Source organism: Coccinella septempunctata, chromosome 7 (assembly GCF_907165205.1).
Source record: "Coccinella septempunctata chromosome 7, icCocSept1.1, whole genome shotgun sequence".
Taxonomy (NCBI): Eukaryota; Metazoa; Arthropoda; class Insecta; order Coleoptera; family Coccinellidae; genus Coccinella; species Coccinella septempunctata.
The window spans coordinates 28,650,091-28,662,387 of record NC_058195.1 but is presented as its reverse complement, the minus strand read 5'-3'; the positions used below and the strand labels follow the sequence as shown (position 1 = coordinate 28,662,387).

At 36.3% G+C, this 12,297-nt stretch overlaps 2 protein-coding genes across 4 annotated transcripts in view; one reads left to right on the top strand and one right to left on the bottom strand.

Annotated features, from left to right (window-relative positions):
* Window positions 1–12,297, top strand: part of LOC123316860 (TATA-binding protein-associated factor 172) — a 71,279-nt gene that overhangs the window by 53,480 nt on the left and 5,502 nt on the right. For both annotated transcript variants that reach the window (XM_044903121.1, XM_044903122.1), the window contains exons 14-17: window positions 24–232; window positions 2,013–2,225; window positions 4,565–4,786; window positions 7,829–8,086. In XM_044903121.1, coding sequence (XP_044759056.1) covers window positions 24–232; window positions 2,013–2,225; window positions 4,565–4,786; window positions 7,829–8,081 — 897 coding nt within the window. In that variant the 3' untranslated portion in view covers window positions 8,082–8,086. The remainder of the gene's footprint in view (window positions 1–23; window positions 233–2,012; window positions 2,226–4,564; window positions 4,787–7,828; window positions 8,087–12,297) is intronic.
* LOC123316862 lies at window positions 10,523–11,409 on the bottom strand. Of its 2 annotated transcripts, none has more exons than XM_044903125.1 (2): window positions 10,785–11,409; window positions 10,523–10,695 (listed from the first exon to the last, which is right to left on the bottom strand). In XM_044903125.1, exons 1-2 carry the CDS (start codon window positions 11,392–11,394, stop codon window positions 10,604–10,606), a joined length of 702 nt encoding a protein of 233 aa, XP_044759060.1. In that variant the 5' UTR covers window positions 11,395–11,409; the 3' UTR covers window positions 10,523–10,603. The 2 variants fall into 2 exon arrangements, with proteins under 2 accessions (XP_044759060.1, XP_044759061.1); XM_044903126.1 differs by having other exon boundaries at window positions 10,523–10,692.

Here is a 12,297-nt window from a genome sequence, read left to right as displayed (position 1 = left end):
TTGTAATGAAATACTTTTTACAGGATTCTATAAGTTCTGGTTCCACTGCAGCTTCCTTACAAGGCAATACTCACATATTCCAAGCATTGAGATATCTCCAAAATGTTTGTAACCACCCCAAGCTCGTTCTGAATCAGAGCCATCCTCAATACCAAAATATTTTGGCCAAATTGCAGCAGAATCAATCTGAACTAAATGACATCAATCACTCTGCAAAACTACCTGCGTTAAAGTAAGTTTCATTTATTATTTATATCGAACGCTTAAAAACATTAACGGTGGGTGAGTTATGGAGTTAAATGTTTTTTCGACACACAAGTCAGTGAATTCGGCCTCCAGCAAATATTCATAATCTACATATACAACAATTGTTAGTTTACTCTTCATTAAATACTTTCAATAGTAATATTATTTTTACAGCATTTTTAACATGGTAGGCGGTTCTTTGGACTCCGAATCGAAACTGTCATAGAAAAATCGACCGTTGAAAAATATGTCCGCGTTAAATGAATTCCACGACTAGCTACATTGAAACCATTCTGTAATTAAGTTGGAACAGTTTTCAAGATATCCCAAAATGACCTACAATAACTGAATCATTTTATATGATTGAGTGTTACATTTAAAGTAGTTACATCAGAACCTCCACAAATGTCCTGATAGGAATCAACTTCAAAAATCCATTTTTGAAAGATTCAAGATCAACTTGAAAAATGTGGATTCATTCAAAAAGGTGAAGAAGTCCATAATTAGCGTTGCAAATTAAGCGATACGCCCTCTGGGGGGAGCTAGAGTAACCCGAATATGGCTGTAACCATAGAAATAGGCCAGTAAGGAGCAACTAAATTCTAATGATAATACACACAATTGATTAAATTCACCTTATTTTGACTATTAGTCCATTTGAACAACTAAACACCCATTCAAACTCAACCCTCAAAAACGATTAGCTTTTAAGGTTATGAAAACAATAACAACAACAGCCATACCATAGCGCTGCAATCTTATTTTACACCGCGAATAGATAAAACCAAATAGTATGAAAGTTGTAACGTTATATTAGACTTGTTCGTAGAGTGGTTTGCAACGGTTGTGAACTGTACAGAGCAAGCGCAATTCCATTTTAGGGTAGGGAAAATCCATTTGCGCTTGCTCTGTACAGTTCACAACCGTTGCAAACCGCTCTACGAACAAACCTATTCTTGAGCCCGTTTGTAACAGTCGAAAATTCTCTAGAGAATTATCCACAGAATTTAACCAGAAATTATTTTGTATGCAACTGAACAGTGAATTTTACCGAATGTAACTGCATAGACTTCACGGTGCATAAATTCACGAGTTCTCTAGAGAATTTCCGGCTGTTGCAAACGGGCTAAGGATCCCCCATCCCACACCAACGCGGTACTGCAGGAACGGGAACGACGCAGTGTACTGCGACATATTTTCTCACACCAAAGCGGAGAAGTACGCAGTAACGTGACGATTTTTGTGTGTTTTCGCCAGACAAAATCGATTGATATTGAAATGGATTCCTCATCCCATGAAGAAGATCCCGCGTCGTTCCCGTTACCGTTCCCGCAATACCGCGTTGGTGTGGGATCCTTTGTTGTTAATAGTTAATGAAATTTTTAATTCATTCTTTCAATATTTTCGATTCGGGGGCGATAGAACTTCCTACCCTAAGGTCTATTGTGCCCCTCATTAAAGCTTCCAATAATCTCCAGTATCTGAGAGGGCTTCAAGGAGGCTAAGTCCTCATTCCTCCTATAATTTCTCTTCCAAAATATTTCTTGCAATGGCGAGGCATTCTGTAACCAAATGAACAGGAGTTTCCTTTTCTGCCCCACATAATAAATTTATAGCTACTTCTGGTATAACCGGGAGTGACAACACTCGAAAATATTTTAATTTCTCTCTGAAAATTAATTTAATGACAATATCTTTTGCAGTTTTGATTTTGATTAAGGAAAAATGTATGTAGTGTAAGATTGATTCCATACTTTTTGTTACAGACAACTTCTGCAAGACTGTGGTATAGGTTCCTCAGAATCACCAACTTCAACAGAGCTAGTCATAAACCAACATAGAGCTTTAATTTTCTGTCAGTTAAAAGCTATGCTGGATATCATAGAGAATGACTTATTTAAGAAACACATGCCGGGTGTCACATATCTACGCTTGGATGGATCTATCGCTCCAAGTGTAAGGCATTCTGTTGTTCAAAGGTGAGTTTTATCGCAGATAATATTACTAAGAGCATGAATGATAGTCGATCAAAATCTTATTCATGATTATATCAGGAGGTTTCTACGAGTATCTTTTGACAATTTGGTGGGACCATTTAAACATTAGGTACTTGTATAATGAATATGATCTGAACTACTTTCGTACCTCCTTTGCATAATCTTTATATTATTAACGGCTGTACATAGCCGGATGAAATATCAGTCGTAGCGCCGCGAAAAAACCTTCCCGTTGCGACTTGTGTGCTCACCTTCGCACCTGAATAAGGCCTATCGACGCACAAAATCTTCTTTTTGTGCGATTTCTACGGTTTTCGAGAACTTTTCAATAACGCAGGGGCGTGTTTATCATGGAAGTTAGGGAAGCACAGCTTCTCTAACAAATTCGAGTAAAATTAATGATATAATAGTATAACAATAACTTAAATGAATAATGAAAAGAAAACAATTATCGAGAAAAATGATCAAAATAATCTCCCTATTTGCATTTTTCTTACGAAACAACGTAGTAGCGATAGGAACGATAGGAACCACATCTAGCCCTGAAACGCCTTGTAAGCTGTGATCTCCCAGCTTAACTCCCGTAGTGGATTCTTGTATAGAATTCCGATAGGTACCCGCGTAAACTCTAAATGTCATTAATTGAACTTGAAATTTTGGTGTTTTGCTTTGAATTTCTAACTGTTGGCTATTTATATTTTCTTGCTTTGAAATATCTCTTTCTTATTTGACCATTAGTATTTACGGGTCTTGATAAAGTACGAGAAATTCAACTTCCTCGGACCGCCTGTAAGCTGCGATTCTACTGATTACGCTTGGTAGTAGTGCCGGGTGCCGGTACATTAGCGGCTCAGTTTTAACTGCTATGATTTTGAATATATTGGCTTCCTATAGAAGATTTTTCGGTACACAGATTTAATAATTTCGAAAGTTCGTGTACACTTTAAAGAAAGGAAGAAAATTTTGGAAGAAGCCTTCAACTCTTCAAAATCGTCCTTCGATTTTATCTTGTAGCGTTCCGAAATGTCTGTTCATAAACTTTGCATGTCAAAAACAATTTTATGCTTTGCAAAGTAGAGAATAGAATACTATGTCGTCGATTGAAGTACCTATTTGTTGTAATTAACATTTAAATCAACGTTGGAATACAAAAATTGATATATGTAATTATATCATCTACTATGAATTTTCCGTTTTTGTTCTAAAATATGCGTAAAGATGTGTAGTTTATTGGTAAATTTAATATGGACTCACTTGACGACAAATTTTGTTGAATGCACGTTATATCATATAAATGTGTGTTAAAAAAAAATATATATGCAGTAGCTTTCCTAATTCCGAAGGTCTAGACACGCCACTGCAATAACCGCACCCGTTCTCGAACTTCCTGAAACGACAAATTATCGTAGGTCATAGAGATGAGTTAAACTTTGGATGACCAAAAGTACGCCCGTGAAAACATTATGTTTTTGTGTTTATGTTACATCTCCACTGGAAATCTGAATATATCACTCTATAAAAATTGTGGATCACTATATTCTGCCCTCGACCCGTTTCCATATTAAGACCTCAAAATTGAGCCAATTTACAAAGATAACACAGATACTATCTGTGGTCAAGAAATGATCTATGGCATTTCAAAACTGAACTTGAAAAACTTGAGTAGGTGCCATTAATTGGTTCAAATTTGGGATCCTCTAGTATTATGATAAAAAATTGACGCCTCGTCAGGGTATGCAGGGTCGGCCCGGCCCCGACCCAAAGAGAAATCGAAAATAATTATAATTATTTTATTCTTCTAAACTTATTCCAAATGATCACTATCGATATTCATATCTCGATTAATTCCCTCGTATAACGTAGTACAACTTATTTCGATCAACATGACGCCCCAATCGCTTTGAATTACTTTATTTCGAAGTTCTCTTTCCTTACGCTAAACACGCTAGTTCGGCCAGCTGCACTAACCTAGCGAAACGCTTCAAGTTATGGTACTGTACACCACCTACGACGCGACGCACGCGGTTGTCACCAAGTTGAACTGTACAATACACGGTCGGCCAACACGAAACCAATTTCAAGCGAGTAACCTGTCATCATTGGTTATTGGCATTTACCGACTGTATTAAAGCGCTTTTGGTCATCGTTTTGGACCGCAGGTGTGGTTAGAAGCTGTGCAGGGCTACAAGGGACATAACCAAGGGCAAAACCAGTAATAACCGCGGCGGTAATTACCGGTTATTCGCTCGAAATCAACTTTGGTCGCTATATTCCCAATCAATAAATGAAAAATCTCCCTCTCAAGATCAATTTTTTTTCAGATTCAACAATGATCCATCTATTGATGTTCTTCTCTTAACAACACAAGTTGGAGGATTGGGATTGAATTTAACTGGTGCAGACACTGTAATATTTGTGGAGCATGACTGGAACCCCATGAAAGATCTGCAAGCTATGGATCGTGCTCACAGAATTGGACAAAGAAAAGTGGTGAATGTCTATAGGCTGATAACAAGAATGACATTGGAGGAGAAAATTATGGGGTATATATCCTTTATCATTGTATTTGGTGATGGTCTTGTAGTCACTGCCAATTCACGATATTCACAGTCTGAGCGTTTGCCGGAAAATTACTCAACTTTTTGAAACTTCTTGTGTTGCTAAATCTTATGTAGTCTACCATTATTTCCTTTGTAAAAATGTTTTTAATCGTGGCGCTTTTCCTGAGAATCTTCATGAAGTCGATCAGGTTTTTTTTTTAATATTTATACAGGGTGATTCACTGCGATGAAGCGATTAGATTTTTTTTATGGAAGTTTATGGAAAACTTATAATGATATGTGTTGAAAATGTGCATGTTGGAAGTTCCGGCAAAGAATTTTCCGCAAACAACCTACTACATACGTTCTTATTTCAAATCGCACACCCAGCAAATCTTTGCATCGGTAGACAGCTGATTTGATGGAAATTTCAATAGTATGCTTACTTTTGCAAAAATTCGAAGGTTTATGAGGTATTAGGAAGTTACGGGGATGACGGGTTCGATCGATTTTCCACATTTTCATTATAAAGTCGGAAAATCGAGGTGTTGTCGGCTAGCAAATTAAATTTTGTGGATTTTAAGAGGCCCCTGAGATGATTCAAACTAATTATCATTTTTGAATTCCTCGTTCAGTGGGTGACAAAATTTAAAAATAAACACAACATTAAATAGTTCTTGATAATTGAATGAGAAATACGCATTAATATGTTAATTCTTTTTCATAAACGGGGTGAGAGAATTTTTTCGTCACATATTGGGCGAGTAATTCAATTTTTTTTTACCAGATTTTGTATCCAAAATACTCAGAATGTCCAATGAAAAAAGTATAAAGCATTCGCCTTTTCTTGTTATTACCCATCACTGACTTAATTTGAATAATTTTTTATAGAAATCATTCTATAGAAGCACAAAAATATGGGGAATGCGCCAGTTTTCACACACTTTCTTACAGTTTCGAAAAAATTCTTTCACGTCCAGCTTCATAATCAAATTCAAAGTCCTTTTGAACTTAAAGCTTCCCTTAGTGTCATTTTAAGTAGGGTAAAAGTAAACTTTGAAAGTAAAGGGATTTAAGTTCTATTATGAAACTTTAAATAACTGTCGGCCGATTTTGTTGACGTAGTTATTTTTTTAATGGAACTGAATAACAAATCATCTCGTTTTTTTTTTAATTGAATTATTAGATCATCCTTAAAATTCTGAAAGTCATCCACATATTCCGAGGATATTATATTTGAATCTTTAATTATGAATGAAAATAAAAATACTCCCAACGTGAATGACTGTTTCTGGTTGCTGATGATAAGTTGATGAGGTATCAAAAACATCACTCTTTATTATTCACATTTTTCTCACCAACATACTCGGAAAAGGAGAGAAATGCTCCAGAAAAGAGCTTCTTTTTTGACAGAGGGTAGAAGTCATCAAAATAAGTAATTTCACCCAAGAATTGTCTATGTAAAATATTCAAGATGGCTGAACTACAATACCAAGAATTTCTATACAATTTCATTGGATCTTGAGTATGGGACTATGGAAGGAGACTCTGGCATCGGAAAAACGAAATAAAACATACACATATGGCTGGACAATGAATGATTCAGTGCATCCAAGTCTTATCTGATTATCAGGTCACTTGAAAATTTTTGTATCGTGCGATTTGGGGTAAAAATAGCGAAGAAAATTCAGACAGTTTTGTCAGTTGGTATCGAAATGAGCCATTTCATAAAATCGTTCAAATTAATAAATAATGAGAAAAAACTTGTCGTTTTGAAAGTTTTGTATGGGTGATTTTTGGTGAAACTCTTTATTTTGACCAGTTCTCTAACATCTGTTAAAAAATAGCCTCATATTTGAATACACTCTGTACTGGTATATTTCGAGTTGTTGCGAAAAACCCTCTAATTTCCCGGACAGTCGATAATGAAGAAAAAAGTTAGGCTGTGACTAGAGTCCCGACTCGGGACTCGTGTCCAGTCCCGAGTGAAGTCATTGAATTCGGGACTGATATTCGGTCCCGAATTCAACGATGCACTGCACTGGTGCTTTGAAATTATTAAGCAGTGAAAGAAGAAGCGAAAATCATGAGCGTATACCCAGTCAAATAGAAACAATGATTTATATTTCAATCGGGCATGTAGATATGAGTTGCTATAAAGATAAATATGTTGTTAAAGTATATTTTATTTTCAAATCATCACTTTTATAAAGAGAAAAAAGAGCAATCTTAAAATGAAACATCTAAGGTGAACATTTCAAACAGAACCTCTACCTTTACCTTTTTGGCTAAATTTTCATACACTTCAAATAAAAATACATTTTATTGAGGTGCCGCAGCATTGTATCGTTATTTCGTATAAAATATCACACATTTCACAAATATATTTTTCAGCTTCCTTTCTCGATCACATTTTTTTTAGTCAAGAATGGCCGTAAGGAAGAGGTTCACTTCTGAATCAAAAATTGTCTGGCAATTCCTCTGGATCAATTTACACTAAGTTAGAATTGCTCCATCTATTCTCATATTCCAAGATAGTATTTTCTCCTATCTTTGCAATCTTGATTTTGAAAAAGCCCACACTATTTTTTGATAAGCAATCATTACTTAAATTTTGTCGCAACTATTCATAACTAATATTATACGATTCGCGAACATAACCTCAAAACTCTTTCACAATGTCGGGACTGGACAAGGATCCCGAGTAAGGACAAGTGACTTGTTTGGTAATTGAGTCATTTGATTTCGTCAGTCGGGACTGGACACGGATCCCGAGTCGGGACTCTAGTCACAGCCAAAAAGTTAACTTGGAACTTTTTTTTTTCTGCTCGAAAATGGGTGAAAAAAAAACTTTCTCACGAAGATTCGTCTGAATTTCGAGGGAATGTTTTCTGCAGTTCTGCTACATTTATTCTGACTCGTTCAAATTTTCAGAGAAAACAACATTCGACATTTTTTCTAATGGTGGAGGTTAGAAAAATCAGTAGATTGTTTGAAAATCATTATAATGCAGGGCTTTTTTTTGACTGAATTTTCTTTTCGCAGCTTGCAGAAATTCAAAGTACAAACAGCTAATACGATTATCAGCGGGGAAAACAGCAAATTAGAAACAATGGGTACAGAGCAACTTCTTGATCTTTTCTCGCATAAACCTTCTAATAACAGTGGAATATCGAATAATTCTGGTTCGAGCTCTGGAGGTATGAAAGCAATTCTGGAGAATCTACCCGACTTATGGGATCATAAGCAATATGATGATGAATATGACATATCACAGTTCATGGCAAAATTGAAATAAGAAAGGTGAGCAAATCTAATTTGGTAATAGAAATGAGACAATAAAAATTTAATTATGCTTCTATTCGTTATGTCATTTATGCAATAAACTAATCATGTATTTCGTCTGTTACTTAATGTATTTTCATCCAATTGACAAGCTCAGACCCTTCTTCATTTTTCTTAAATGTATGGTTATGATATTCAATCTGTCTAGATTCTAGACAGATTGAATATCTATCTATTCTAGACTCTAGAATCTGGCTCAGATACTCCGAATTCGAATTTATGTGGCCTATTAAAATCCATGATTCGCTGATATAAAACAGGAGGAATCGGAATGGAAGAGATCTAGTTTCAGAGTAAACCTCATAAAAGTGCCTTCATCGAGATAAAGTTCTTAGAGCTCATCAGTACCCCATATAAGAGATGACCGTTAACTTGACGAACTATTTGAAATGAAATTTTCAATTGTTACTACGTAATCGTAGTATCGTTCTTTCGGATTCAGGATGGGTTTCGCCCTATTCTTTTTTATTTCGAAGATCTGGACACCTAGAATCCCGCCGACAGTCGCAAATTATAGAAGATGGTGAAAGGTGATTTCTCGATCGTGGAGAGAGAAAAATATCTTTCGCAGAAGCCGAGGATCCGAGCCACGACCGAGGCGAACCACGCAGGCCTGAGCCCCGGCCGAGCGAGTCAGTTTGAAAAGTAAAAAGAACCATCTCCCCGTGAATAGTGTATTGATGTCAAATTTGTTTACAGAAAAAGCTCTTAATAATAAAAATGGCATCTTTACCATTGACATAAAAATTTCTTAATCCTCTCATCTCGAAATTATATCTGAACCAAAAAAACACCCAGAGCAAAATACGAGTACGAAAAAGTCAACTGGTTTCCTGAAACTAATTCAAAGACTTGATAATGACTTGAGCAACAATAAACAATCATTCTTATAACTTGTTCTCCAATGGCAGTGTGAGGAACATCATATCTGCGGAGTAAAATGAAGGCTAAAATTCGAAGGTCTTACTTTTTCGCTTTGGTATATCGAAAATGTTAGAAATAACAATAAAAAATGTTAAAATTAATGTAGGTATCTCCACGAGTATCGTTCAATCAATTTTGAAACAAACGTTTGCAATTGCATGTTCGAAAACTATTAGTTAACTAGTCTATTCTTGATCGATTAACACCTTCTCGTCGTCTTTGTTAATAATACAACCGTTTATGCATCAACTTGTCGACGGAATTAGTTGATCGAAGTTGAACGAAAAATAACAGTTTAGTTACGTTAATGGTCATTGCGTCGACGATCGGTCCCTCATGCACAATTTCAAGTATCGATGACGGCCCTTACGCCCGAATGAAGCAGAGGGTGTTACCACAGCCCTCTTAAGAGGGCTGTTACATATATTCAAAGCCACAACCGTCTATAGATCTTTAGAAGGCCGTGTTTAAAGCGAACATCCGCATCGATGTGCTAAATACAGTGACTCTATACAAGTATAGAGTTGTATAGAGTCACTGTAGTGCTAAATAAACCGATGCGACACCTGGGGTTCAACCACAAAAGCATTCTTTCCTATGGTCACTGGAAAAGTAGATCCCTGCGTTCGCGTGAATCGGACATATTTTCCCTCCCCCCAGTGGCCTGCATCAGATTCTAAATGGGCAGTTGCGAAACTCTGCCATGGGAGAATGGAATGCACGCAGGTATCTGCTTCAAAAATGGCTAAAAAGAAGATAGTTTAGATGGTTGAACGTCGGGTGTCTTGTCGATTTATTTATTGATTCGTATGATTATTATTATAGTCCGGGAGGCAGGGGCTTTTTTTTCAAGGAATTTCATCCCGGCTGAATTTAATACTGTAGGTTGTAGTCACATTGCAAATGACGAAACCGATCGTCAGCTGCAATACCATCGGTGGGTGCGGGCGTGGGAGGCGGCGGAACTCGGGAAAAAATGCAAAATTTCAAGTGATTTTATCCCGGCTGAAATTTTTTATATGTAATATTGACGATAATTAAAAACAAAATAGTGAAGTCAGCCGATCCGCGGAGGGTGGAAAATACGTCAGTCGAGCGCGTGAAGTTGGGAAAAAAAGTTGAAAATCAAGTTATTTCATCCCGAATGAAAACACCTGCATATGATTTCTTACATATATGGAAATATAAAAATGACCGTCAGCTGCGTGTCTAGCGGGGGAAAGACCGTCAGTCAGAGCAAAAATGTATGAGCGCGCTCATGCATTTATGCAGCGCGCGAAATTTTCAGTGGTCTGACTGATGACTTTTTTCTCATTAGTTGATCAGTCTACGAATATTTTAACATTTATATTTATCAAAAATATGATTTTTATTGATATCAGACCGGTTTGTTACGATTTATCCATGATACATGTAGGTAAAGCAGCAACATCATATGATATACTTAATTATATGCAATAGGTAATTCATATTTTCATTAATTAGTTATCAACATCAAAATATCGATTTATTTATTTATTTATTCACATGACAGAAATTTTAATTTAGTATTTACAAATTTTCCTCTTCATCCGAACCTTCACTATCGTCCGAATTGTCGATTGTTATATCGCACACTCCATCCGTTTCTGTGTCGTGTTCTTCTGAAATAAAAAAATCAATCAATTAATAAAATCATGTTGTTTTATGCTTTTCTTGGCATATATGAATAAACGAAAAAATTTTTTCATACCTTCAATGTTCAAGTCCATATTACTGATGCTAGTAATAGATGGTGGCAGTTGGTCTCCCACAAACCATTTAAAAAAATATTTGTCTTCAATTTTCTCCCATCCATAGTCGGATGGTAATAAGTTAGTAGGGACAGGGAGATGTGCATTGCTCCAAAGGTGGGCGATGTATGCCGTCCGGATGAAATGCTGGTTCAGTTCAGCCTTACAGGGCGGGAATAAAGATCCGTCAATTTTTTTTTCCAAATTTATTGGATTGCAGTCATCTTTATTGCCGTATGCTCTGTTGAATGTTAACACACGAGCAGTGTTAACATCATCAACTCCTGCAAATCCATATATTCTGCAAACATAGCTTTCCAAGTCTGTCAACAATTGATCGATGTCACAATTGGGGATTTGTGAAATGCCACTCAGTGCCTGGATATACGTTGGAGACTTCCGGAGAATTTCAAACGGTTTTTTTTTTCCTTTACGGTAAAATGCTGAATTGAAATCGCATCCAGTGAAGGCATGATATCCTGGCAATGCACAGCACAAATTTGTACCCAATGATACAAACAATTTGTTGACATCGATGAATGTCTGATTATTGCCGGTCCCAACATGCATCGAGATTTGTACATTCTTCTCGATGAAATTCATATTTCCCAACATGATGATCAAGATATCTGTATCAGAACATCGCATTGTTACATGAACATCAGACTTTAAGTGACAGACATGGACAAGTGACGTGACCTGGACACTTTAACGATGGATCAGATGATCGTTGAACTCTACCTTCCTTAACTTCATATTTGTGGCATTCTATATAGTTCACAAAAACTCTTTTATTACCAATCCACGATGTCATGTGATCATTTGACCAGTCGTCTATTAAAAATTCAACGAGCGCTTCTTTGAAATAAATATTTTTCAATGCATCTGAGAAATTTGATGGACGTATTTGATCGGGTCCGTTTATTTGAAATCGCTGCCCTCTGACCCTATTTCTTAATGCATGCTCGTTGTCCTTAATAGATGGAAAAACGTATCGGTCAAAAGCAATTATCACTGTATCGGCACTATTTGATGTAAATACTTGCATCAGCTTTTGTGATATCTTACTAAATGATGATGGCACATCTCTGATTGAATGCATAATGAAAAAACCGTCATAAATAATTACGTCGCACTGATTTGGTGGGATGCTGTCGAGATCCTTCTGAAGAGTTAAAAATGTAAAGAGTAAAATGGGAGATAAATGTAACCGTAGTTTGGTACCTTAAGAAGAGAAATCTGAGCGAAGGTTGGACCGAAGGTGTCACAAAAGAATAACAAAAATAGTGTTCCAGATCAATCGGGAAACACCTTTTGGGGTGGTTGTAAACCCCATCGTATAATGAGCCGCCTTTGAAGGTATAACAATATAACGGAATCTTATCTCGGCATATTCTTGGAATATTCAAAATATGCAAATATTGAATTCATAAAATAAGAGATAAATGTAAAGGTAGGTTGGTACCTCAAGAA